The 27,009-nt window shown below is 34.4% G+C and overlaps 3 protein-coding genes, 1 non-coding gene and 1 pseudogene across 4 annotated transcripts; 4 read left to right on the top strand and 1 right to left on the bottom strand.

Annotated features, from left to right (window-relative positions):
• Window positions 1–2,446: 2,446 nt before the first annotated feature.
• On the bottom strand, window positions 2,447–7,927 carry LOC146915472 (uncharacterized). Its single transcript, XM_085721358.1, has 7 exons — window positions 7,625–7,927; window positions 6,211–6,313; window positions 5,932–6,147; window positions 4,717–5,619; window positions 3,605–3,870; window positions 2,715–2,899; window positions 2,447–2,645 (listed from the first exon to the last, which is right to left on the bottom strand). The coding sequence occupies exons 1-7, from the start codon at window positions 7,925–7,927 to the stop codon at window positions 2,447–2,449; spliced, it is 2,175 nt and encodes a 724-aa protein (XP_085577484.1).
• LOC146915473 (small nucleolar RNA R71) lies at window positions 7,251–7,356 on the top strand. The gene has a single exon (XR_015017255.1). It is a non-coding gene; the product is annotated as a small nucleolar RNA R71 (small nucleolar RNA).
• A 10,092-nt stretch (window positions 7,928–18,019) lies between the features above and the next one.
• LOC146915474 (protein FAR1-RELATED SEQUENCE 5 pseudogene) lies at window positions 18,020–20,177 on the top strand (annotated as a pseudogene).
• Window positions 20,178–23,305: 3,128 nt separating this feature from the next.
• On the top strand, window positions 23,306–23,860 carry LOC146915475 (uncharacterized). The gene has a single exon (XM_085721359.1). It carries the CDS (start codon window positions 23,306–23,308, stop codon window positions 23,858–23,860), a length of 555 nt encoding a protein of 184 aa, XP_085577485.1.
• A 738-nt stretch (window positions 23,861–24,598) lies between these two features.
• On the top strand, window positions 24,599–25,698 carry LOC146915476 (uncharacterized). Its single transcript, XM_085721360.1, has 2 exons — window positions 24,599–25,325; window positions 25,415–25,698. The coding sequence occupies exons 1-2, from the start codon at window positions 24,599–24,601 to the stop codon at window positions 25,696–25,698; spliced, it is 1,011 nt and encodes a 336-aa protein (XP_085577486.1).
• Window positions 25,699–27,009: the final 1,311 nt, after the last annotated feature.

The following is a 27,009-nucleotide window of genomic DNA, read 5'->3' on the forward strand; positions in this document are numbered from 1 at the left end:
CTTAGTGTGTACAAAACAAGACCAATTAACAAATAGAGAAATATCGCAAGTTCTAGAAACAGCAGTTGCATGGAACACTCATATATGTAAAATTGGAAAAATAAAATTTTTGGTTATGGACCTTACAAGTTTAGATATCTGGGAGTTGTGGCTACCTATTTCCTTTGCCGAACACTTCCTTCTGAAACAATTAGGCATCATCCTCCGTGAACTCTTTGGCATATCATTGGTATAGCACTGTTATGAGACTGATAAATTTCCACAAACAAACAGATTCGTTAATAACAAACAAAGGAAAGCATTACAAACGGGGGGAAATTAAAGTTAAAACAAAGTGCAAACCAACAAAATGTTCCAACGGAATGAAAATTACATCAAAATAAACGAAACAAAGATAGAAAGCTGAAAAATAAAATTGGACTCAAGTCCATCACTGCTCATCGTCATCAGTGGCCTCTGGATCACCCTGCAAACCAGCATAAAACTCATTTACGCTCTGATCACTAGCTGCCTTCCCACGAGCAAAATCGGATCGAAGACGACCCTATCTCTCACCAGCACGTCTCCTCTGCTCCACAAAGTAGTCCTCCATGTTTGCCTTAGTACCAAACCTATCGAAAGCATTGCTCTGCAGCGACCTCTGACGGTGCTGATCAGCAGCAAGAGAAAGCTCCGCTCCAAAGTAAGGACCGTCCACATACAGCTGTGATGATGTATCTTGAGCCCAGCAAGCCATACCTCCTAAGTAATCTAGCATCATCGGGTGTAGTGGTGGGTATTGAGGCGCATCCTCCTGCATAGGCTGTGCCTGAGATGGTCCTCCCTGCTCTCTCTGAACCGGTGGTCCTCATGACCCTTCTTCTTCTCAAACTTCACCATAGCCATATCATCAATGTCTCCTTTAGACTTTAGCATGATATCCCCATGCTCCTCAGGAACACCCTTCGCCTTGCACAAGGCATTGATCAGACAAACATGCCCTAAATGAACTGAAGTCCCACAATCAGCCATTTGTTGAATGCTCAAGTTGATCAATCGCCCAACATTAATCCCATGTCCAAAAATGATTGCTTCCACAATGTATAACCTTTCCATGGGCAATTCAGAAGTGGCAGACACACTCTCCAAAGTAGAATGAATGAATGAAGCCCAAGCCTCGTATTGTGGCTTGAGATCCACCACATCCATCCTGGTGGGAAGCCCAGTAGCTCTAGACCGCACATAATCCACTCCTACTTCTCCAATTTCATGCAAAATCTGCATCAGCTCATCATCAGTAGGAAAGTTTCTTTGACTCCTCGACCTCCTCCATTCCACATGACAGTTTCTCGGAGGCTTCAACCCTAGAAGTGCATTGATGGCTCTAGGGCTGTAATCAATCTTCTTTCCACGCACAAAGGAAACATTATCCTCCCTTCCATAAGCATTTGCAAAGAATTCAAGAGCAATAGTACGATTGCCCTCTTTAGTCACCATGTTGTTCAAGCTTTTCCACCCAAGGGCATTCATAGTAGTTTCAAATTGTGGATACCTCTGGAGATTGATGAAATCGAACTTACGTTCGCCAGAAAACTTGAATCCTTTAATTTTCTCGAACCGTTCAGCATGCACGTCATCTTCGAATTTCTCATAAGTGGGTTCAGGTGGTGGTTGGGTTAATTGAGTGTTACGGGTTGTTCTGGAACGTTTGTTGGATGCTGAGGCCATTTGTAAAGTTAGATTATATGGTTTGGATGTTTTGGGATAGAGGAAGATGAAGATTTGGGGTTAGGGTTAGTGAGAAAAGGGTTTGGTTGAATTTGAGGTTAAAGATTAATGGGTTGAATATATGTATGGGTTAGGTTGTTTGTAGGGGTGATGGAGATGATGAATTGAGGTTAAAGGACAAAGTTTTGAGGTTGAAGATGAGTGAGACGAAAATTTGGCAGAGTTTTGGTAGGGAAAATGGGAATGGTGAGAAATTTGTGAACTATGTATATATAGGCAAAGTGCATCGTGCCACGTTTGGTTCAGATCGTGCCACGAAGCTATTTGTAACAGTCAAATGATTTCAAAACTTCCCACTCACGTGCCACGATGCAAGAAAACGTGGCACGATCATAGTTCTGGGCAGCAACGTGCCACGTTCATAGTCCCATCGTGCCACGTTCATAGTTCTTCCAGCAAACGTGCCACGTTTTGAGAGGGTACGTGCCACGAAAATTCCAGTGGCGAACCATGTTGAAGCTACTCTCAAAATGTGCCACAATGAAGAACCATCGTGCCACGATGATCTAGGTTTTCAAAAAAAAATCTTTTCAACTTTCTAAAAATATTTTTGATGTTTTTGTTTTATGAAAATGCAATAAATAAATAAATAAAAACAATACCTGAGTGGATTTAAATCCGATGGGTTGCCTCCCATCCAGCGCTTCTTTACCGTCACTAGCTTGACTTATGATGACCCCTAAGGATCATTCAACACCACTCCCGCTCTATTCTTTGGGAGTTCACCTCCAAGGTATGGTTTCAGCCTTTGTGCGTTTACCTTGAAAGTTTCTTGCTCACCAGGCTTACTAAGCTCCACTGCTCCATAAGGAGACATATCTACAATCACGAATGGTCCGGACCACTTGGATTTTAACTTCCCGGGAAATAACTTCAACCTGGAATTAAACAGCAAAACAAGTTGTCCAATATAAAATTCTCTCCTCACCAACCCCTTGTCATGATACCTCTTAGTTCTCTCTTTGTAAATTACGGCGTTCTCATACGCACGCAATCTCATCTCCTCTAGCTCATTAAGTTTTAATAACCTTTTCTTTCCAGCTAAAGTTTGATCAAAATTTAGGGCTTTGATAGCCCAGTAAGCTTTATGTTCCAATTCAACCGGGAGATGACAAGCCTTTCCGTAAACCAACTGATAAGGGGACATCCCAAGGTGCGTTTTAAACGCAGTTCTATATGCCTAAAGAGCGTCATCTAACTTCCTAGACCAATCTTTCCTAGAAGACGCTACAGTTTTCTCCAAAATTTGTTTCAACTGACGGTTTGAAACCTCCGCTTGACCACTAGTTTGAGGATGATAGGGAGTTGCAACTTTATGTTTGATATTAAACTTTTTAAGCACAGTTTCAAGAAGATTGTTGCAAAAGTGCTTCCCCCCATCACTGATCAAAACTCTAGGGGTTCCAAACCTAGTGAAAATATTTTTCTTCAAGAAATTAACCACAGTTTTAGCATCATTAGCAACACATGGTATCACTTCAACCCACTTGGTAACATAGTCAACACATACAAGTATATGGAGATAAGAGTAAGAGGAGGGAAATGGTCCCATAAAATCTATGCCCCAACAATCAAAAGGTTCAACTTCAATGATTCCAGTTAGGGGCATTTCATTCCTCTTTGAGATACTACCTGTTCTTTGGCATTCATCACACCTCTTTACGAACTCTTGGCAATCCTTGAAGAGAGTGGGCCACCAGAAGCCACTTTGCAAGATTTTCGCAGCGGTTCTTTCTCCACTATGGTGGCCCCCATAAGCTGAGCTATGGCAGTGCCACATGATACTATTAGCTTCCGTACCTGCAACACAACGTCTAATCAAACCGTCAGCACTTACCTTAAATAAATAAGGCTCATCCCACAGATAGTGGTTTGCATCCTTGAAAAACTTTTTCCTCTGGTGTTGTTCCATGTCATCCGGAATTATATTACCGGCCTTAAAATTCGCCATGTCGGCAAACCAAGGCCTTTCTTCAATCGTCATCAGCTTTTCATCCGGGAATTCTGCTGTGATAGCCTTCTCTTTCTTCGTCACCTCCTCATTTTCCAACCTTGAAAGGTGATCAGCTACTACATTCTCCACTCCTTTCTTGTCACGAATCTCTAGATCAAATTCTTGCAATAATAGGATCCACCTCAACAGCCGAGGCTTTGAATCACCTTTTGTCAAGAGATATTTAAGAGATGCATGATCTGAAAAAATAATGACTTTGGAGCCTATTAGATAAGAAAGAAATTTCTCCAATGCAAATATTACTGCAAGCAACTCCTTTTCAGTAGTGGAATAGTTAACTTGATTTTCATTTAAAACCTTGCTTGCATAGTAAATTGCATGGAAAAATCTGTTCTTTCGTTGGCCTAAGACTGCACCAACGGCATAATCACTTGCATCGCACATAAGTTCAAACGGTAAATCCCAATCGGGTGTAATGATTATTGGTGCAGTCACAAACTTGGTTTTAATCAAAGAAAAAGCATTTAAACACTCAGAATCAAAATCAAAATCATTTTCTTTGACCAAGATGTTACAAAGGGGCTTAGAAATTTTTGAAAAATCTTTTATAAAACGCCGATAGAAGCCGGCATGCCCCAAGAAACTCCTAACTCCCTTAACATTAACAGGTGGTGGAAGTTTCTCTATAACCTCTATCTTTGCTTGATCCACTTCTATGCCCTTAGCACTTATTTTATGTCCCAAAACTATACCTTCGGTAACCATAAAATGACATTTTTCCCAATTTAAAACAAGGTTAGTTTTGGTGCATCTTTTTAGTACTTCATTTAAGTGGAACAAGCATTGGTCGAAAGACTTACCAAACACAGAAAAGTCGTCCATGAATACCTCAATGTTCTTCTCTATCATGTCAGAGAAGATGGAGAGCATACACCTTTGAAAGGTCGCCGACGCATTACACAGCCCAAAGGGCATTCTCCTATAAGCAAATATACCAAACGGACAGGTGAAAGCAGTCTTTTCTTGATCTTCCGGAGCCAATGCAATCTGATTATACCCTGAATACCCATCCAAGAAGCAGTAAAAGGCTTGACCAGCCAATCTCTCTAGCATTTGATCCATGAATGGTAATGGAAAGTGATCTTTCCTTGTTGCAAAATTCAGCCTCCGGTAGTCTATGCACATTCTCCAACCGGTGACGGTACGTGTGGGTATCAATTCATTCTTTTCATTAGCCACTACCGTCATTCCTCCCTTCTTAGGCACCACATGAACAGGACTTACCCAAGAGCTATCAGAAATAGGGTAAATCATACCTGCATCGAGCAATTTTAATACTTCCTTCTTGACAACTTCCTTCATTGTTGGGTTTAGTCTTCTTTGAGGTTGAACCACAGGTTTATATTCAGCCTCCATATGTATTTTGTGCATGCAATAGGCTGGACTAATACCCTTTAGATCAGAAATGCTCCATCCCAATGCGCCTTGATTACTTTTCAACACCCTCATTAGTTTCTCTTCCTCTAAAGGTGTCAATGTATTACTGATGATTGCTGGTTTGGAAAAATCCTCACTAAGAAAGACATACTTCAAGTGTGGAGGGAGTTCTTTTAACTCTGGATTTTTTTCTTTTTCATTGTTCAATGTTTCCGATCCCCCATATTTTTCACCAAGTATGTTTTCAAGTGGCGGGCGGTGCATTTGTTGCTTGCTTGCCTCAAGTTGCTTGACACAGTCCTTTACCTCAATATCTTCAGTATCTTCATCATTCTCTATAGAATTAACTAATGTTCTCTCTAAAGGTTGTGTTGGTTGAGGCTTACGAGAATCATCTTCAATTATCTCATCAACAACATCAATTCGGTAGCACTTAGGATTTTCAGCTTGATGTTTCATGGCTTGAAAAATATTAAACACAACTTGCTCGTTGTGGAATCTCAACATAAGCTGGCCCATTTCAACATCAATCAAAGCTCGACCGGTTGCAAGGAAAGGTCTTCCAAGAATGAGTGGCATGTCTTCATCTTCAGCCATGTCTAGGATTACAAAATCAGCAGGAAATATTAGCTCATTGACCTTAACTAGCACATCTTCAAGTATACCAAAAGGGTAAGAGATTGACCGATCAACTAGAGTAATGGTCATTCTTGTTGGCTTTGGCTCCCCACATCCAAGCTTCTTCATCATTGAAAGAGGCATCAAGTTGATACTTGCCCCTAAATCACACAACGCTCTACCAATGTCTACCGGTCCAATAGAACAAGGAATAGTGAAAGCACCTGGATCTTTTAATTTGGGTGGAAGTTTCTTTTGAAGAATTGCACTACAATTTTCTGAAAGTGCAATGTTTGCATCATCTTTTGGTTTCCTTCTTCGAGTCAGCAAGTCTTTCATGAACTTAACATACATGGGCATTTGATCAAGAGCTTCACCAAAGGGAATGTTCACCTGAAGTTGTGAGAAAAGCTCCATGAACTTCTTGAATTGACCTTCCTCCTTCTTATTCTTTTTGGCTAAGTGAGGGTATGGAAGCTTCACATATGATGGAACAACTTGTGGCTGATCTCCATCCTTCAATATTTGACTCTTAGACTTCATCAAGATTGAATCTTCATCAATCAATTTCTCACTTTTTTCTCCCTCTAATGTTTTCTTCCTTTCATTTTCAACTACTCCTTGATCATTATCTTTTTCAACTACACCTTCTTCTTCTTCCTCCACTACTACTTCATCAGCTTTCTTTGGAACTTTTGGGACTGGAGATGTCAAGACCTTATTGCTCCTCAACTCAATAGCATTGCAAGACTCATTTTTAGGGTTGTCTTGTGTGTTACCTGAGAATCCGCCTTTGTTTTGTTCAGCCAATTGTTTAGCTAATTGCCCAAGTTGAGTTTCAAGCATCTTCCTGGAGGCTTCATTGTTCTTTCTCTCAGCCTCTTGACTCTTCTTCATCTCTTCAAAGTTGCCTTGAGTCATCTTCATAAAGTTCATCATAGTTTCCTCAAGAGCTGAAGGCTTCCTTTGTTGTTGTTGTTGTGGAGGATTAAGCATCTGAGAGTTCAAAGCGTTGTTATTTGAGTAACTGAGATTTGGATGCTTGTTGATACCTGAGATGTAGTATTGATTTTGCCTTTGATAACCTCCCATGAAATTAGCTTCCTCACTTGATCCTTCTGGAACACATTCACCATTGGGATGTTCTTCACCGCATAAGTCACATTTGATTGCAGCCACCTGTTGTTGCTTATGAGCCAAAGTAAACCCTTGAAACTCCTTAGTTAGAGCCTCTATTTGTTTGTTCATGGCTGCTTGGTTAGCTAGGATTGTTGTTTGTTCACTTACCCTAAACACTCCTCTTTCTTTCTTCTTAGCTTCAGCACGATATTCATTGCCCGCCATATTTTCAATTAAGGCTTGAACTTCATGATCAGTCTTGCTCTTAAGACTTCCTCCCGCGGAAGCATCTAAGAACATTCTAGTGTTTGTTGTCACCCCCTCAGTGAAGATTTGGAGGTATTGTTTCTCGGTGAACTCATGATTAGGGCATCTCTTCAGAAGCAAATTGAATCGCTCCCAAGCATCATACAATGATTCACCTTCTCCTTGCTTGAAGTTAGAGATCTCCATCTTCTTTTCCCAATATTTAGACATAGGGAAATATTTCTCCAAGAACTTCAGCTCTAACTCTTCCCATGTTTGGACAGTCCCGTTTGGAATTGTTAGCAACCAATCTTTTGCTCTTCCCATCAAGGTGAAAGGGAACAGCCTTAGTTTCTTTTGTACTTCAGTCACGGTGGCTGGTTGCACACAAAACTCGCAAGTTTCAGCAAAGCGGCTCAAGTGTTCATCAGGACTCATAGCTTCAGTCCCATCGAATTGCTTGTCCCTCAAACTGTTGAGGACAGTTGTCTTGATGTTGAAAGCAACGGCGTTAGCTGGTTGAAAAGTGTGGGTCAGTTGACCGCGATGAGTTGCTAACCCGTAGTCCCCTAGCTTTGGTCTTGGTGCAGGTTCTCCCATGATAGCAGATTGAGGAGAAGCAGATGTTTCAGATTCAAGTGAGAGTGGCTCAGGTATTTGTTCTCGAACACCCGGTGGAACGGAATGAGACAACCTTTTCAACCGGGCAGCTTTTCGGAGTGCTCTAGCAGTCCTTTCTATTTCCGGATTGAATTCGAGATCTTTGGAGGTCCCTTTACCTCGCATAAACAGCAAATACCTTAGTAGCACTGCACAATACAAAGTAATCAAATGAATACTGAAACAGAAAAATAAAACTAAAAACAGAAAATAAAATTACAGAAATCCTAAATTATAACGTAATTGCCTTGTTGAAATAAATCAACAGTCCCCGGCAACGGCGCCAAAAACCTAATAGATATCTGGCAAGTGTACCAAAAACTATCGAAGTAGTAATAAATATCGATCCACAAGGACTGTGTCAGTTTCAATTATAACAAGTACGGTATACGTTAGGATGTGTAAAAATTATATTTGGTTGCCCTAGGCAGAAAAAGTTTGTTTTAATCAGAGTTGATTAAAGTTGAAAGAGTTTGAAAGAAAATTATATTGAGATGAATGGTTAAGCCGGTGAATCCACTATTGCTTTATATGAAAAAGTCTTCCTTTCTCTACTCTCAATTACTACTCAGTTTTTACGATAAATTAACTAAGTGACTTTGATCAATCTCTCGCATCAAAGCCCTTTCCTAAGTTATAACCCTATTAATCTCTTAACGTGATTGAATAACCGCGGAAGCAATTTTGGAACGTTAATTCATGTATCATAACCCTCAATTTCCTATCTCTAGGTTCCTAGTGTTGAGTTAAACAAAATTACTATTTCAGGATTAAAAGCTAGGGCTAGTAGTCATTCAATTCCTAAGATCAATTCATGTGATTGCAAGAAGCTAGGGCTAGTAGTCATACAAAACAATAATCATGAAAAGCAATAAACACAAGTAATTCTGAATAAAAACTGAACAGCATTGATTATAGAGAGAGTTTAACTACAAAATCATATATTACAAGAGTTTCATCATGGCTTAACCAAACTAAAGGTTTAGCTACTCATAGCTAAACGATCATGAGAAATAACAAGAGAAAACATACATAAATCTAACCAACGGGGTGTTGGTATGAGATTCAGGGCTCGTTCCTTGGTCTCCTGTCGTCCTTAGTGCTCAAAATCGCAATAATAATCAGTGCCAAAACCCTTGCTAGCAGCTGGATATTTATAGAAAGAAAATTAGGGTTTCAGAAAAGCCCACCATCGTGCCACGTTACGGGACCATCGTGGCACGATACCTTCATTAATCTGACGTGGCAGCAAGTTCATCAACCCATCGTGGCACGTTGTGTCTTCCTTCGTGCCACGAAATTTCCAGATTGTCACCATGAACTCCACATCGTTCCAACGTGCCACGACCAGTTATCAACGTGGCACGTTTGCTTATACTTGGGCAATATTTTCTTGTTTCTTCTCTTGAGCTCTTGTTCCTGTTTTGGTTTGATTTCACCATGAATTCATTGCAGTTGACTCTCTAAGTGCTATAATAAAGACCTAAATATGACTAAATAACTAATGTTGATGCACTGTCATCAACGCTCTTTCCAAATTACCCAGACAACTGACATTCAAATAATGTTCATAGATTCAATTGACTTTTTTGAAAAGCCACGAAGCCCTCCAAACTGATGAAAATGATTTTGAAAAGAGCTATGAAAAACTGTTGAAAAGCCAAACCATCCCACAATGAGTTGCCACATTCCTCCAAAAAACCGCAATTTAGAAATAAATTATCTCTGTCCTCATTCAAACCACAATTTGTAACACAACTCTATTCGGAAGCTAGTAACAAGCGCCTTTGGAAAAGCTTGTCTCTTGTTGGAATTCAATTTAAAAACAGATGCCACGCAAAAATAGACACTTTGAGAGGCACCACTTTCAACCACATGAATTTGTTATTATTACTTTGCTGCCGACTGAAATCAAGTTAACCAAATGTCTAAAGCTTCTATGGCAATTGTGAGGCCCGAGGTTCGCTATGATAGCTAGTAATTATTGTTTTACTTTTATATGAAAGGGCAATTATGTAGATTTTCCTTTGATATTATATTTTGGAAAAAAATGCTTGTTAAATTCTTGGAATAGTTATGTAGATTTGCCTTTGGTACTTTTATTATTTTCTCTTTTAGATCAGATCACTTAATTTTAGATTATTCTTTTATCGTAGATATTTTGTTTAATAACAAATGAATGCAGGTTAAGTAGAGTACAAGAAAAAAATAATTTTGAACATTTAAAATACATGTAGATCTTTTAACCAAAAAGAAAAACAATTATATGTATATCTCTCTCCTATTAAAACACTTTAGTACTAAATTTACCTTAATTCTGTACGTACTTCAAAATTTGTACAAAATTTTATGTAAAGTCAGAGGTGTACATAATTGATTGAATGATTAGTTTATTGATTTTTCATCATCTAAAGTTTATTGAATTTTTATTTTCCCTTATAATGCAGAGATGAAATCACATGTCTGACTTAAAACTATGGATGGCTATTCTCAGCAAGTAGAGAAAACGGTGGCAATGATTTGTCAGGAAGTTAATTTGAATAGCAAGGGATCTTCATAAAATTGTACGGTATTACTTCAACCTTGTGTCACTACTACAATGTTGAGGTTAATACTTGATTTTTGTCGATTATACACAAAGAGTAGACACGAAAAAATGGCATGGAATGTTGTCAACTTTCGTATGAAGTATAAGTAATAAAGAGTAATCAATGCTTATTTTCTCAAGTATTTTACATGAATATAAGTTGAGTCTTGCTAACCAGTGCCCTCAAGACAATGATTAAGGAATCTACAAATAGAAATTTTGTCTTGAAAAATAAGATGTTATCTTTGATAAAGTAATGATTACACAACTTTTTTATGAAAACTTACTTGTTTTATATGCTTAACCATTGCCCTTGAGGCACTGGTTAGCATTCTCCATATAAGTTTTAGTATGTATTTTAACCGTATTGTATCTTAAAATTTACAAATTTCACATATCCGCGTAGCCATATCACACCCGTACCATGTATTCGGGCTTCATAGATATGATTATAAATTTAATACTTATATTCAAAGGCATAATAAAATAATAGTGTGAACATATAAATTAAGTCAACATTCCTACAAAAGGAAAAATATAAATTCAGTCAACATATAAAAAGAAAGGCTTAAATGCACTTTTCACCCCCTATGTTTCAAAAAGTTGCGATTTTGGCCCTCTTTAAAAAAAAATGGATATTCTGACCCCCTAACTTTTGACCCTCTTTTGATTAGCTGATTTTGATGGAGATTATGAGAATTTCTCAGTCTCTGATGGTGTAAACTGACATGGGGATAGAAGGATGCTGATAAGTGGAGTCCAAACTGACATGGTGTAACTTTTGTCCCCCTAAAGAAGGATCCACTTATCAGTTTGGACTCCACTTATCATGTCAGTTTGGACACCATGCAAGTTTGGACTCCACTTATCAGCATCCTTCTATCCCCATGTCAGTTTATACCATCAGAGACTGAGAAATTGGCATAAAATCCATTTTTTGAAAAGAGGGGGTGAAAAGTGCATTTAAGCCAAAAAAAAAATATACTAAAATAGTTTAAACATTAATAATGTTCTTTAATACTTATATTCAAAGGAATAATAAAATAATAGTGTGAACATATAAATTAAGTCAACATTCCTACAAAAGAAAAATATAAATTCAGTCAACATATAAAAAAATATACTAAAATAGTTTAAACATTAATAATGTTCTAATAATTTTAATTATAATATTTCAGAGGAATCATGCGTTGCCTATAAATAAGTACATATTTCTTTAACATACTCTTCATTGTAAGATATCTATTTTCTTTTCATTACAAACACAATTTAGTTACAATGGAATTTGCATTGAAGATGTTCTTTAAGGTTTTTATATTAGTTGTTATTATTGCAAGTATTATGGCTGGCAACGTTAAAGGTTTACCACCTTGTTGTCGAACTGTCAAAGACGTTGTATTAGTCTAATAAGTTTGACAGATAAACGAAATTTTTTTTTCTGCCCCTATCACAAAAAAAAAATGATATATCTGCCCCTAGTTGAAAATTATTATTGTAAATGTCCTTGTTCTTCATTTGAAATGGCGAGCATCACATTTTTTCAACCCTCCTCTGCAAGCTTGCAGGCTTTCTCAGACTTTCTCTGTGTGTTCCTAATTTCATTTGGCGAGCATGAATATTTAAGGTATTTTTCTTGTTCTTTCTTTCAAATGGCGAGCATGTTAATTTTTTTTTTTTCCATGTTCCACATATGAAATGGCGAGCATGCCATTGTTGGTTTTTTTAGTATTTTTTTTTGCTTGCCCTTTGAAATGGCGAGCATTGTTGCTCTCTCATGAGTGACTCATTTCTTATAAAAATATCTTAAAGTTAATGACCCTTTGTATGTTGTGGGTCATGATCACCTCCAAACTTTTTCATCTTGTATTGTCTTAAGCTGGATTTGTTTCTTCTTCTCTTTCAAAAACATAATTTATGGGTTTTATAAATTGGCAACCGTAGTCAAATTTTTGTTGCCCCCATGCTCGCCATTTCAAAGGGCAAGCAAAAAAAATACTAAAAAAACCAACAATGGCATGCTCGCCATTTCATATGTGGAACATGGAAAAAAAAATTAACATGCAAGAAAGAACAAGAAAAATACCTTAAATATTCATGCTCGCCAAATGAAATTAGGAACACACAGAGAAAGTCTGAGAAAGCCTGCAAGCTTGCAGAGGAGGGTTGAAAAAATGTGATGCTCGCCATTTCAAATGAAGAACAAGGGCATTTACAACAATAATTTTCAACTAGAGGCAGATATATCATTTTTTTTTGTGATAGGGGCAGAAAAAAAAATTCGAGACACTTCAACAAGTAAGAACACTAAGAGAAAGAAAGAAAAAGAAAAGGATATTTCTCCAAAAAGTACAATTGAAAATTATAATAAGGTTAGACTATGTCCATTTTTTTTAGAATACTATTTTGTTGTCTTAGTGTTTTTTTATACTATTATCATTTCTCACAATTGAATATATTTTTACGAATGTATTTCTCTTCATTCTACACATCCTAATAACGAATTTGACAATGCCATAGAGCCCTATTCAAGTGAAAGATCAGAAGCTGAATATGATAGTGATTTTGATCCTTCGATGAAGGAGAAAACTGACAGGTTAGCTATGTGTCTATTTTTAAATTAATCTTCATGTTTGTTATGAATTCAAAAATTATAATAAAATAGACACATTGTCAACACTACTGCATGTAAAAATGACAACGTGTCACTTTTGATCCCTTTCATTGTAATATAGTAGACCCTACATAAATAATATTACATTTGTTAGAGACTAAAATTTCAATTTTTTAATGTAAAAAAAAAAACGAAATGTGAATATTTATAGCGTTCATTTACTTAATTAACTATACTCTTAAAGTTTATTATTTTTGTTAAAAAAATAAATTTATATTTTACAAAAAGTGTAACAAACATCCTCTAGATTGAAAGTTCAAACTATATTTATTTTTTAAGATGACTCTTATTATATTTTGTTAAAACTCAATCTTCACAAAATATATATATATATATATATATATATATATATATATATATGTAGAATATAAGTATAAACAACATAAAAAATTGACTTAAATGACCCAAAACACCAAGAAAAAAAAATATCACATGCTTATATCAATTTATATAATGAAAAATAGATATAACTCAGATTGGAGATTTAGTATTGTGGCTTACCTTTGGTACTTTGTTGATTCGATAATAAATATTTATGCTTATTTTCATATAATCACCATCTATGTCATGTTCACTTTTATCTTCGTCAACTGTTATAAAAACCAAGATTAATCGAGAGATCAAACTGGCTTGAGTAGAAATCAAATGCATAGTTAGATTGGTTATGTCATCAGATCGAGAGTATCAAAAGCCAATCAGATGTTTGAATTAAAGACTAGTTTACTTATGAAGTTTCTAGTACAATAATATAGTAGTAACTGTTGGAGTCACTGAGAGTACTACTCAGTTGTATTCTCAGTGACTCCAACAGTTACTACAATAGAAACTCTTTAATTTAATACTCGGTAAATTGATAAACTCTCTAAAATAATAAATTTGTCCGGTCCCGACTTGGGCCAATGTAAAAAATTGAAAAACTCGATAAAATAATAAGATAATAATTTTTCGGGAGATCCCTTTATAATTTTCGGTCCCAAGAAAATCATAAATTAATAATTCATAGAAATTAAAAAAAATATATGAAGAATACATTGAACACATTTGTTCCTCTTGTTTACATTTACTATACTTCAAAAGTCATTATTGATTTCCAATGCATATGAACACAGTAGTTACTAATTTACGTTGAGTCCCAAGGTTCGCTGCAACGTAATTCTTTTTTTTTTTTGGTAAGTACAGTATAATTACTTAAAAACTCTTTAAATTAATAATTATTAATTTATCGATAAATTAATAACTCTCTAAAATAATAAATTTCTCCGGTCCTGACATTATTAATTTATAGAGTTTTAACTGTACTATATTATTGTATTAGCAACTTAATAAGAAAACTAGGTCTTTAATTTGAATATCTAATTGGGTTATGATACTCTCGATCTGATGACATGACCGGTCTAACTATGCATTTGAATTCTAGTCAAGCCAATTTGATTTCTCGATCAACCTTGGTTTTTATAACAATTAATGAAGATGAAAGTGAACATGACATTGACAGTGATTTTAAATAAGCATAAATTTTTATTATCAAATCAATGAAGTACCAAAGGTATGCCATCATTACTAAATCTCCAATCTGATTTATATTTATTTTTCATTATATAAATTGGTATGCATTTCATATTTTGTTCCTTGGTGTTTTAGATCATTTAAGTTAATTTTTTTGTTGGTCATACCTTTTTGTTGAAAGGTTATGTTGTTCATACTTATATTCTAATATTCTACGAATATATATATATATATATATATATATATATATATATATATATATATATATGTATATATGTATGTATGTATACAAATTTATATTTTGTGAAAATTGAGTTTTAACAAACTAGAATATGAATGATCTTAAAAGATAAATATATTTTGAACTTTCTATTTAAAGGATGTTTGTTACACTTTTTGTAAAAAATAAATTAGTTTTTTTTTTAAAAAAAAATTCAACCTTAAAGTATAGTTAATTAATTAAATGGCTCCCATAAATATCAGATTCCGTTTTTTGTCCCAAAAAAAGTTGCAATTTTAGTCCCTATCAATAGTGATATTATTTATGTAAGGTCTATAAATGAAATGTTGGATATTTATAGGGAACATTTACTCAATTAACTCTAAAGATAATGACGTGTGTTTGCTACAATTTTCTAAAAATTGAAATTTAAATAAAATAAAAAATAAAAAACACCAATGAAAAGCTCTTGAGACTAGATTCTTAACATTAATTTTTTTTAGAGGAGGGAAAACATAAGTGTCAAAAGGGAAAATAAGTTTGTAAACAAATATTTCAATTTATAGAGTTGTGCCCCAACAAGTTGAATTTTTTTATTTTATTTTTTTGTTGTAAAAAAGTGGTTTTTATTGAATGATGTAACATCCTGATTTTTAGTACTAGTATTATTTTTAAATTATTTGCTTGTTACTTTATTTAAATGTGGTTGAATTGATGTGTTAGTTGATTTTATTAAAAATTGAGGAGTAAAGGGTATTTTTCTCAATTAAGAGTGAAGGGTATTTTTGAGAAGTTAATGGAAATAAAAAATTATGAGGAATTAAGAGAATAGAGGTGTATAAGTGAATAAGAGGTTTAAGAGAACTAATTGTGTAGTTTTTTATTTGTGTAGAGAATAGATGTTGTGAGATAGAGGCAAGAGGCAAAAGAAGAGAAAAGGGGATCAATAGAGAAATTAGAGGAGAGATCAAAGAATCAAAGAGGAGAGGGAGACCCAAGCTTGTAGGAGTATAGCTTTGAAGATTAAGAGGTAATGGGATATTATTTTCACCATATGGGATTTATGAGCAATTGGGTAGTTAAGGGGGGAGATTATTTTCACTGTGCGTTGTAGATATGAATGTTAGATTTCGTTTGCCTTTAGGTTGACTCCATTTGGATATTTATAACTTAAGATATGATCGAAATACAAGACAGGGGTCAGCAAGGTCGTGTACCCTTTCCAAGTTTAGGAAAACCAACCTTTTTCACCTCTTTCTGTTTCGAACTGAGCTTAGGTGTCTTCATGAAAGTTATAGATATGGATGTTAGATTTCATTTTCCTTTGGATGGAGTCCAGTTGGATTTCTAGAACTTAAGTTATGATCAAAATACTACACGTAGGTTATGCTGCATTTTTCATGAAATTTCAGCATATCCTTTTTAGTGGCCTATAGAAATTAATAAACTTGACTTTTGGCCTAGATTGAGCTAATTCAATAAATTGAATAACCTTGGAAAGATTTTTTTGTTGATAAGAGTGGTTAAACATGTATGATGTCGGACATAGGAATATGTACATGGCATGCATATGGCTAAAGAGTATGTATAAGCATGTAACCTTGATAAACTTGAATGTTGGAAACTATATGATGAATTGAATTGATGAATTAGTGAATGATGAATTGTGATGATTATATGATGATGAAAATTTAATGATGAGAATGTGATGAGTAATTGTTGAGTTATGTGGCAAAGTGTAAATGATGAATTATTTGGCTAAATGTAAATGGTGAATTGTTTAATGATGTGAGATTTATGTGATAATTGGATATGTTATATAATGAAGTGATTATATAACGATATGTAGTTATAATGATACGTTTGATATAAAAAGAGATGTTTATTTATATTGATGATGTGAATAAAGATGTTTAATATTATAGTGATTAATAAAGGTGATGATTAGTTTGAATTTACGATGTTGGTATATGATGTGTAACACCCTCAAACCTCAAAAGCAATATTTAATGTTAAATCAACAGATAATCACTAAGTTTCAAGGTGCTACTTCATCATTAACCCATAAACAGTCAAAAATCATCATAAACATGAAATGTCTTAAATAGTCAAAGCAAAAATACATCACATAACATCATAAGTCATAATCTCCATATCTCAAATACATCCAAATAGGTGAACTTAAACGTTCCTCGAAAACATAAAATCCAAAAGTAAATATAAAATAGACTCTCGACAACCTAATCAGATCCCAGCTACTAAGACTTCAAAAGCAAAGAAAGGAAGAGTAGGCCTCAAGCCATCCTCTGGTACTCACGTCTACTCAAGCATCCTGAACATGCCCATCTACACCACAAGGTGATGTACAGTGGCGGAGCCAGACAAAATTTTTTGGGGTGGTCGTCATCAAAATAAACTAAAATAGATAAATCATTTTTAATAAAATTTGCCGTTAAAAAAAAAATATTGCGTACAACACATCTAAGTTGTAATAAACCCAAAATTGATCATTCAAAATTTAAATTATATAATATATAAAGTCAATCATTAAATACTTAAAGTGACACTTTATGCTTTCTGGGTGACTTGAAATCATCAATAATTGACTCAGAACTAATACATGCACTAATTTCCCTTTCAATATAAACTAACATGTTATCTGCTAGAAACTCATGTCCCATTTTGTTTCCCAATTTAACAATATGTAATGAACAAGAATGACTGAAATTGGCAAAGCAAGCAAATTTAAGTATACTAAACAAGAAAAATGGATTTATTAAGGTATCCTTTACAATTTGCCAAATTCCAGGATATAAAATTTGTTTTTATTTTAAGATGGGGTGGCCAAGGCTCCCCCTTGCCACCCCTGGTTCCGCCATTGGTGATGTAGGCGACCAAACAACCACTGGAGGGTAAAATACACATTCAACATAAAGAAATAAATGAGTTTAAGTATAGCATTTCAGGATTTCAAATATCATATATAGCCATACACATATCCATTACCTAAAATGCTATCATTATGAGTATATAAATATTCTCTTTCAATCAATCACATCAATCCTCAATTCCACATTATAAGATATAGCAAGTATGCAAATCGTAACATTAAGGCAATTCTACATAATACACATTTAATCACCATTGTTACAAACATCACTAAAACACACATATCCATGTACACATCTTCTCATATGTTCACATAATCAACTACATGACTCTCACATAATCCCCTTAGGACCCTTTGAAGGAATGGAGTTTGTATCAATTGAAGATGTAAAGGATTACTACAAAAGGTACACCATGAACAAAGGTTTTAGTTTCCGTATGGGTCGTGTTACTAAATCAAAAACGAATGGTATGGTAATTGGTCAAGAGATTCTTTGTTCAAAGGAGGGCTTTAGATCCCAAAAATATTTAAAAGTAGAAAATGGTAGTCTTAAAGTACACGATCAAACAAGGGTAGGATGCAAAGCAATGTTGTACATCAAGAAAAATGAAGATAGGTGGACTATTTCTAGATTGAAAGAGACCACAATCATGAACTATTTTCCCCTAATAATTTCACAGTTTCTTCGAGTGCATAGAAGCAAAACCAAAGCGCAAAAAAAAAACTTACTGATGTGCTTGATTCTAAAAAAACTTAGTTTTCTGGTATATGCCCTAGTAAAATAGCATCAATATTATGATATGAGAGCGGTGGTGTTGACAATGTTGGGTTTAGCCAACAAGATTTTATTAATTATTTAAGTGTAAAGAGACAAAAGCAATTAGAAAATGGAGATGTTCAATTGATCTTGTCGTACTTTAAGAATTTTCAGTTGAAGAATCTTGGGTTTTTTTATGCATTTCAAATGGATGCAGAAGGAAAATTAGCAAATTGCTTTTGGGTTGATTCAAGATCTAGAATGACTTACAAATATTTTGGTGATGTAGTGACTTTTTATCAAACATACTTAACAAATAAATATAAAATACCATTTGTTCCATTCATCGGAGTTAATCATCACCAACAATCTACTTTTTGGTTGTGCTCTGTTATGGGACGAAACTGAAGAGAGTTTTGTTTGATTGCTATGTACTTGGTTGGAAGCAATGGATGGAGTTAGTCCTAATACTATTATCACACATCAAGACATATCTAATTCTAATGTAGTTACAAAGGTTTTTCCAGAGGTCAATCATCATTATTGTATGTGGCATATTGAGAAGAAAGTTATAGAGTACTTGACCCATATCTATCATGAACATAGTGAGTTTAAAAATCAATTTTACCAGCGCATTCACCAATCTACCACTATTGATGACTTTGATTATGCTTGGGAAGTAACGATAGATAAGTACGAGTTGCAAGATAACCAATTGCTAAAGAAGATATACTCCATTCGAGCAAAATGGATTCCCTTCTATATACATCACAATTTTTGTGCTGGAATGTCTACCACCCACAAGAGTGAAAGTATGAATAAATTTTGTAAGGGCTTTTTGAATTCAAGTACTCCATTGACCAAGTTTGTGATACAGTATGAGAAGGATCTTGATGCATGTTATAACAAGGAAAGAGCGAATAATGTGAAGACAAGGAATTCAAAACCACTTTTGCATACTTTATATCCTATGGAAGAAGAGGCTTCAAAACTTTATACAAGAAAAGTGTTCAAGATATTTCAGGATGAGTTGGTTGGATCCCAAATATTTATCACAGAGAGAGTTGAATCTTCTGTTGAAGTTTCTACATACAAGATTCACGAAATTTGCAAAGAAAAACCTAACTATCATGTGAGTTTTCATATCATTTATAAAGAAGCAAAATGTAGTTGTCGCATGTTTGAATTTGTGGGTATTCTCTGTAGACATGTGTTAAATGTATTCATAAAGGAAAATGTTTATTCTTTTCTTTCTCAATATGTTTTAAGTCGATGGACAATAAATGCTAAGAAAGATAAAATTGGAGGAATGGTAATTGAAGACTTTGAGGAAGGCAGAAACAGAGCTTCAAGTACTTCATTGTTTAATAGTATTATGGTTGAGTTTCTTGAATTATCTGAAAAAGGTTCGCGATCAAAAAAGCATCATGATATTGCAATTCAATCTTTGCGGAAAGAAATCATAAAACTAGATCGTTTGGATATTGAAGAACCAAATGAAGGATTTGATAATTCAACATTCAAGGTTATGCCCAAAGTCTCCAACGACTAGACCATACATTTGCGCGATCCTCCACATTCGGTCCCGAGAGGTCGTCCATGCACTCTACAATTGAAAGGCAGTTTGGAATTGCACAAAAAAAGGTTCAACCAGTTGTAGTTATTGTAATAGAAAAGGTCACAACTTACGCAGATGTCCAAGTTTAAAACATGGAATGTATCTTAAAACTACATGTTACAAGTAATTGTGCAATTAATTTGGATTTTTCATTTTACCATGTTAAGTTTATTAAGTGATAACTGTCTTTTAGGTGTGATATCATCAATGGTCAATGGTCAACCTTCAAATTCCAATGTTAAAGCTTCTAATTTGGTTGATTAATAGGTATTGATATTATTGTTTTAGTTGAAATGCTATATAATTATTATTTTTATCCTAACAATATTATTTTTAGAAGATCGTATTCTTCTAGTTTTAATTTCTAGTGTTGGTTTGTTGCAGACTTGTTTTGCCACTAAAGGATAATTTTGTCGAACTCAAAGGTGGTGAATTTTTTTGATGTGATTCCAGGTTTTGGATGCAGTTTTGGTGTGCATTTCCTTCTATTTTTCTGGTGTGAATTTCCCATCATTTGTGCCTCTGATAAGGATCTAGTTTTGCAACTTTTCAGACTGTGTTTACTTGGAGGGGATGAATCATTGTGTAAGATGTTTTGTTAATTTTGAGAGTGCTTGGGTTATTTTGTGCTTGCTAAGATTTGATTTGTAGGAGTTGGTACTTTAGTTTCAGTTGGCTGGTAGTTGCATTGGTTGTTTTCATTTTAATCTGTCCTTGGAAGAAGTGGTCCCATCTATGGATTTAGTTTCATATAAATCTTAATTTTCATTTATTCTTCATTAATTATGATAGTAATTTCTATTGTGTCTTCATATGGTGATGATGATTATCCTTCCTTGGACTAATTTGTTGATTTCTGAATGGTATTGCTGTTGCAAGAAGAAATAACTTTGATTTTTTTTAAGGAAAGAAATAACATTGATATATCATCAATTATGATAATATTTGTGACCATTTATAGTAAAGGTGTATAAGCTTGTTATATGATGTGTATCTTGGCAGGTTTATTGGCTATTGAGATTTGGTTTTGATAAAATTAGGAGTGTATTTAAGTGTTGTTGTTGATGCACGATAGGCGGAACCGGCAGAACAACTCATTAAAATGTTTTCTAGTTTCTTGTGATGTATTCTTATTGAGAAATATCGATAGCGGAACCGGCAGAACAACTTTTTAAGAAATCCTTAGATGATGTTGTTGCTCAAAAACTGTCAGGGGGAGGTACCGGTTGAGTTGGAAAAACAAAATACTCAATCATTTTTGCTACAAGATTAAAATCTGTGTAAATCACAATCGTTCATTTTACATTATATACTCAACTAAAAGCTTAAAAAACTGTAGTGTTTGACAGTGTCAAACTGTTTCAATAAATAAGAATTCATTACGCTTCTTTTTGTACATTTGTTAATAATCAAGTAAAGGCTAACAAAAAAAAGCTTAGTTTGACAGTGACAAATTGTTTAAATAAATACGAATAGCATTAGCATATTTATTTATAATTCATTATGTTTCTTGACATTAGTTAATCAATTAAAAGCTAACAAAAAAAGTTCAGTGTTTGAAAGTGGCAAACTGATTAAATAAATAAGAATAACAATTCAAAAAGTAGGCAACTCCGAAGGGGTGGAGCTAATGACAATATATACAACAACATCAACCAAATGCAAATTAGCAATATGCCTAAGAACACCCTAAATACAAGACCTCTTAAGAAAACATAATTAAAAAGCAAATGAATTGATAATTGATTCCTATAGAAGCAACATATCCTTATGCAACCAGAATGCGTATAGTGCAACTAGAGGCATCTTGTATGGATCTTATGGTGGAGCCCTGCTTCTTGCATGAGTATCTTCAACTAGAAGCCTAGCAACAATAGCACGTCCACCGTCCAATGTGCTATATGCCGCGTCATAATCAACATTATAAACATCAAGTGGTATGGGGCAATATGTCTCTTCATTTGCTGAAACCATTACCTTTTAAAGTTACCAGGTGCAATGAAAGCTTCTTGATATCCAAGGCTTCACAAACTAATCCTGATTGTTAACATAAAAACATTGTGCCAACACTTGCATTAATGTATATGCTCATTTGTTTTTTCCGCAACTGGAATCGTGGCTCTTCGGTTTTTGAAGCCACTTTGGGCATTCATATTCGCTGATAACCTACACATTTTCAGTTGGTTATCGAGAAAATACACATCCTCTTTTGATATACATAAAACAAATTTGATAAATTATTATTTCTTCTCAATTTATTCTGAAAATAAAATTGTTTCACTTCCTTGAAAGCTTCTTTGCCAAGTAAAATTCCTCACAATAGTTCTAAAAAATATGTTACGTGTTCTATGATATCTTGGATAAATTACTAGTTTTCACTTTCAAATTTATTATATAAGAATTTTGTAAGATGAAGTTGAGTTTTCCATATCACACCAAGTAATTTTTAGAAGGATATAGTTCTAGTAGTTCTAAATTCTAAGTGAACATAGTGAAGGTTAAAATAAGATTGAATTATATTCAAAGGAGCAATATAACAAATATATACAACTGTCATTTAAATAGAATGAGATCCATCATACATAATAATAGGGAAATTGAAGTGGACCTTCAAGAATATTAGTGTATATTTGGATTTGTGGTGAGTTTAGCAAAATCATGATTTTGAAAACCTCTAAATAATTAATAAATGTCGGTTCAACATGATAATGATTATGTCAAAATAATTAATAAACTGCACATATTAAGTGTAGTTTTTGCCAAAATAATGTCGGTTCAACATGATTATGTCAATCTCACTATCAACCCAGACATGCACTTAATATGTGCATTAGTCTCTTCCTTAATTTTCTTAGTAAACTCACCCTTTTGGCCAATGATACCACTAACCATTCGGTCTGGAATCAAAATTTTGAAAACATTCTCTTCAAGGCAACCTTGTCACCTCATCATCCACATTCTCAGTCACATTTTAAAAGGTATTTTTTTTTGTTTGATTAACAAATATGGAAGAAAGCATCTACACTAATGATTTTACTTTCGTAATTAATTAACTAGTAATATTTCTAACTCATATGACCAACTAATTACCAAAATTGTCGAGTCTCACTCTAGATGGCATCTAACAATATATAAAAACATCATACACATTCAATAAAGCAAAGCATATTAATGAACAAAACAGAATATACATAATGTGTATAGAGTGAAACTATAACGCGGACATCAGTTTGTGAGAGAGGTAGGAACCTCCTCATGAGTTGGCAAAATGCGCAAACGTGTCGTAATGGTGCGACTGTACAACAGCAGAATTTCGCTAATCACATGTGGATGAAACCGGATATAGGGAGGTACAAATGTAACGTTGACGCAGCTTTTTGTAAAGTAAGCAACAGAGTCGGGATAGGCATATGTATTAGAGACGATCAAGGGAGTTTCGTCTTGGCTAAAACTGAATGGGTTTCACCCATTCTTAAAGTTGATGTTGGTGAATCTTTAGGTCTTCTGTTAGCTATAAGATGGCTGAAGGATTTGCATATTAATAATGTTGTTTTTGAGTCTGATTCTAAGAGAGTAGTTGATAGCTTCCATAACAATCGTAAAGATGAATCTGATTTTGGAGCTATTATTAGAGAGTGCAGAAATTCATTCTCATCTTTTTTCACAAACTCGCAGGTTGAGTTTATTAGGAGACAAGCAAATGAGGTTGCTCATAGCCTAGCTAGGGAGGCCACATCGTTATCTAGTTTCCATTTGTTTACTGAGATGCCTGATTGTATTGAACCTATTATTGCTAATGAAATGAGATAGTTATTTATTGTCAAAAAAAAAATGTATATCTCTCTCCTATTAAAACACTTTAGTACTAAATTTACCTTCATTCTGTTCGTACTTCAAAATTTGTGAAATTTTTTGAAATTTAGAAAATTTTACGTAAAGCCAGAGGTGTACATAATTGATTGAATGATTAGTTTATTGATTTTTCATCATCTAAAGTTTATTGAATTTTTATTTTTCCTTATAATGCAGAGATGAAATCACATGTCTGACTTAAAACTATGAATGGCTATTCTCAGCAAGTAGAGAAAACAGTGGCAATGATTTGTCAGGAAGTTAATTTGAATAGCAAGGGATCGTCAGAAAATTGTACAGTTTTACTTTAACCTTGTGTCACTACTACAATGTTGAGGTTAATGCTTGATTTTTGTCGATTATACAAAAAGAGTAGACACAAAAAAAAGGTATGGAATGTTGTCAACTTTCGTATGAAGTATAAGTAATAAAGAGTAATCAATGCTTATTTTCTCAAGTATTTTACATGAATATAAGTTAAGTCTTGCTAACTAGTGCCCTCAAGACAATGATTAAGGAATCTACAAATAGAAATTTTGTCTTGGAAAATAAGATGTTATCTTTGATAAAGTAATGATTACACAACTTTTTTATGAAAACTTACTTGATTTAGATGCTTAACCATTGCCCTTGGGGCGCTGATTAGCATTCTCCATATAAGCTTTAGTATGTATTTTAACCGTATTTGTTTGGGCGATGGGAACAGTGAACTTGAAGCCGGGTGTATTACGTCTGTTTGAATGGACTAAAGATTTCAATATGCACACGCGACGTAATACTCATGCTCAAGTGTGGATTCGATTGTTGGAGCTACCTCAGGAGTATTGGATGGAACGTACTCTCCGTGAAATCGCAAGTGTTGTAGACACCCCGCTCCTTATTGATAATGCTACATCCAACCACATTTTTGGACATTATGCCAGAATACTAGTGGACATGGATTTTACTCGCAAGATTTTCCATGAAATTGAGGTGGAAAGGGAGGGTTATGCTTTTACTGTGGAGGTGGCCTATGAACGTATGCCGTATTTTTGTACTCATTGTCAAAACATAGGTCATGATGTTTTCGCTTGTCGATGGCTTTATCCCCGGAAGGACAACGACATTAATACAGCCAAGGAAAAGGTCGCTCAGGGAAAGAAGCAAGTTCTACCAAAAAGTCCAGAGTGGGTACCTCTTAAGGACAACCCTTATGGAATAGGTTCTTATGAGGCTTTTCAGGATCCAAAGAAAGTCCCAATACCCACAATAGTGGAGATGCAACTTGAGCCAACTGTTTCTCCACAACCGCAGCAACAAGCACTTGCCAAGGAAGTGCCCATGCAAAACAAAACCTCAACCGAAGCCTTCATAGCTTTGGAAGCGACTTTGCAAGCTAAGGATGCTACAGCTCAAACCTTAGATGATGATACGACGCAGCAATGTTCCATCCCGCTAAAACATCTCCTCCTCAGTAAAATTCGGTAACACGTGATGAACCTTCTACTACTTTGCAATACATTAATGTTACAGATGATGTGGTTAGAAATGGCCTTGGGGTAGAACTTCAACCTATTTTATCCCCAGTCACAGATAAATCTTTAGATGTCAATAGAATTGTTGCTGCCCCTGATGCACATGTTGATCCTACATTACAGAAAGAAGTGGATTTTATTAATAATTGGTTGGTCAAGGCTGCCGAGAATGACACACCTTTTGTGTCGGTTGTTTCGAAGTCGCAGAAAAAGAAAGGGAATAAGATGAACAAGTCTGTCTATCAAACCCGTTCCTTGGGTCCTCTTCCACCTTCTCAATGAATATTATTTTCTGGAACATTCAGGGAATTGAACCGATGGAGCCTCATATTTCTAATTGGTTTTGGAGAAATACTAATGTTACTCATTTCTGTGTAAATAAAAGCTTCATTATACTTATGCCGCTCCGTGAATTTAATGCAGTGTTAGGTGCGAATATGATGGTGATTTGTTCTCATATCTTTCGGGAAGGAAATTGTTGTGCTGATAAGCTTGCTTCTTTGGGTCATGCTCTGACGGACACTATTTGGTATACCACTATGCCTCTTTCTTTGTCGGCTGATTTTGCTAGGGACAGAAATGGTTTGCCTAATTATTGTTTCCCTTAGACATTTTTGTTTCTCTTTTGTTAGCTTTCTGTTATTTCTTTTGAGGGTTTTGGCCTAGTCCCCCCTCTTGTAAATATTTTTCCCTTTTTTTAATAATATTATGTTGGGTGCCAACCTAGTTGAGATGCTTCAGTCCCCCCCATGCCTAACCTTTCTATTGGCATATGAAAAGAAAAAAAAAACGTATTGTATCTTAAAATTTGCAAATTTCACATATCCGCATAGCCATATCACACCCGCACCATGTATCCGGGCTTCATAGATATGATTATAAATTTAATACTTATATTCAAAAGCATAATAAAATAATAGTGTGAACATATAAATTAAGTCAACATTCCGACAAAAGAAAAATATAAATTCAGTCAACATATAAAAAGAAAAATATACTAAAATAGTTTAAACATTAATAATGTTCTTTAATACTTATATTCAAAGGCATAATAAAATAATAGTGTGAACATATAAATTAAGTCAACATTCCTACAAAAGAAAAATATAAATTCAGTCAACATATAAAAAAAAATATACTAAAATAATTTAAACATTAATAATGTTCTAATAATTTTAATTATAATATTTCAGAGGAATCATACTTTTCCTATAAATAAGTACATATTTCTTTAACATACTCTTCATTGTAAGATATCTATTTTCTTTTCTTTACAAACACAATTTATTTAGGATGGAATTTCCATTGAAGATACGTTCTTTAAGTTTTTAATGTTAGTTGTTGTTATTGCTAATTGTTATGGCTGGCAACGTTAAAGGTTTACCACTTTGTTGTCGAACTGTCAAAAGACCTTGTGTTAGTCTAATAAGTTTAACACCTTATTCCTTGTTGAGCTTTGTATGCAGAAGAAACTTCAACAAGTAAGAACACTAAAAGGGAAATAAAAAGTACAATTGAAAATTATAATAAGGTTAGACTATGCCCATTTTTTTAGAATACTATTATGTTGTTTTCGTGTTTTTTTTTATACTA

The sequence above is a fragment of the Medicago sativa genome, chromosome 6, assembly GCF_051527215.1.
Source record: "Medicago sativa cultivar Bolivia chromosome 6, Bolivia_mono, whole genome shotgun sequence".
NCBI lineage: Eukaryota > Viridiplantae > Streptophyta > Magnoliopsida > Fabales > Fabaceae > Medicago > Medicago sativa.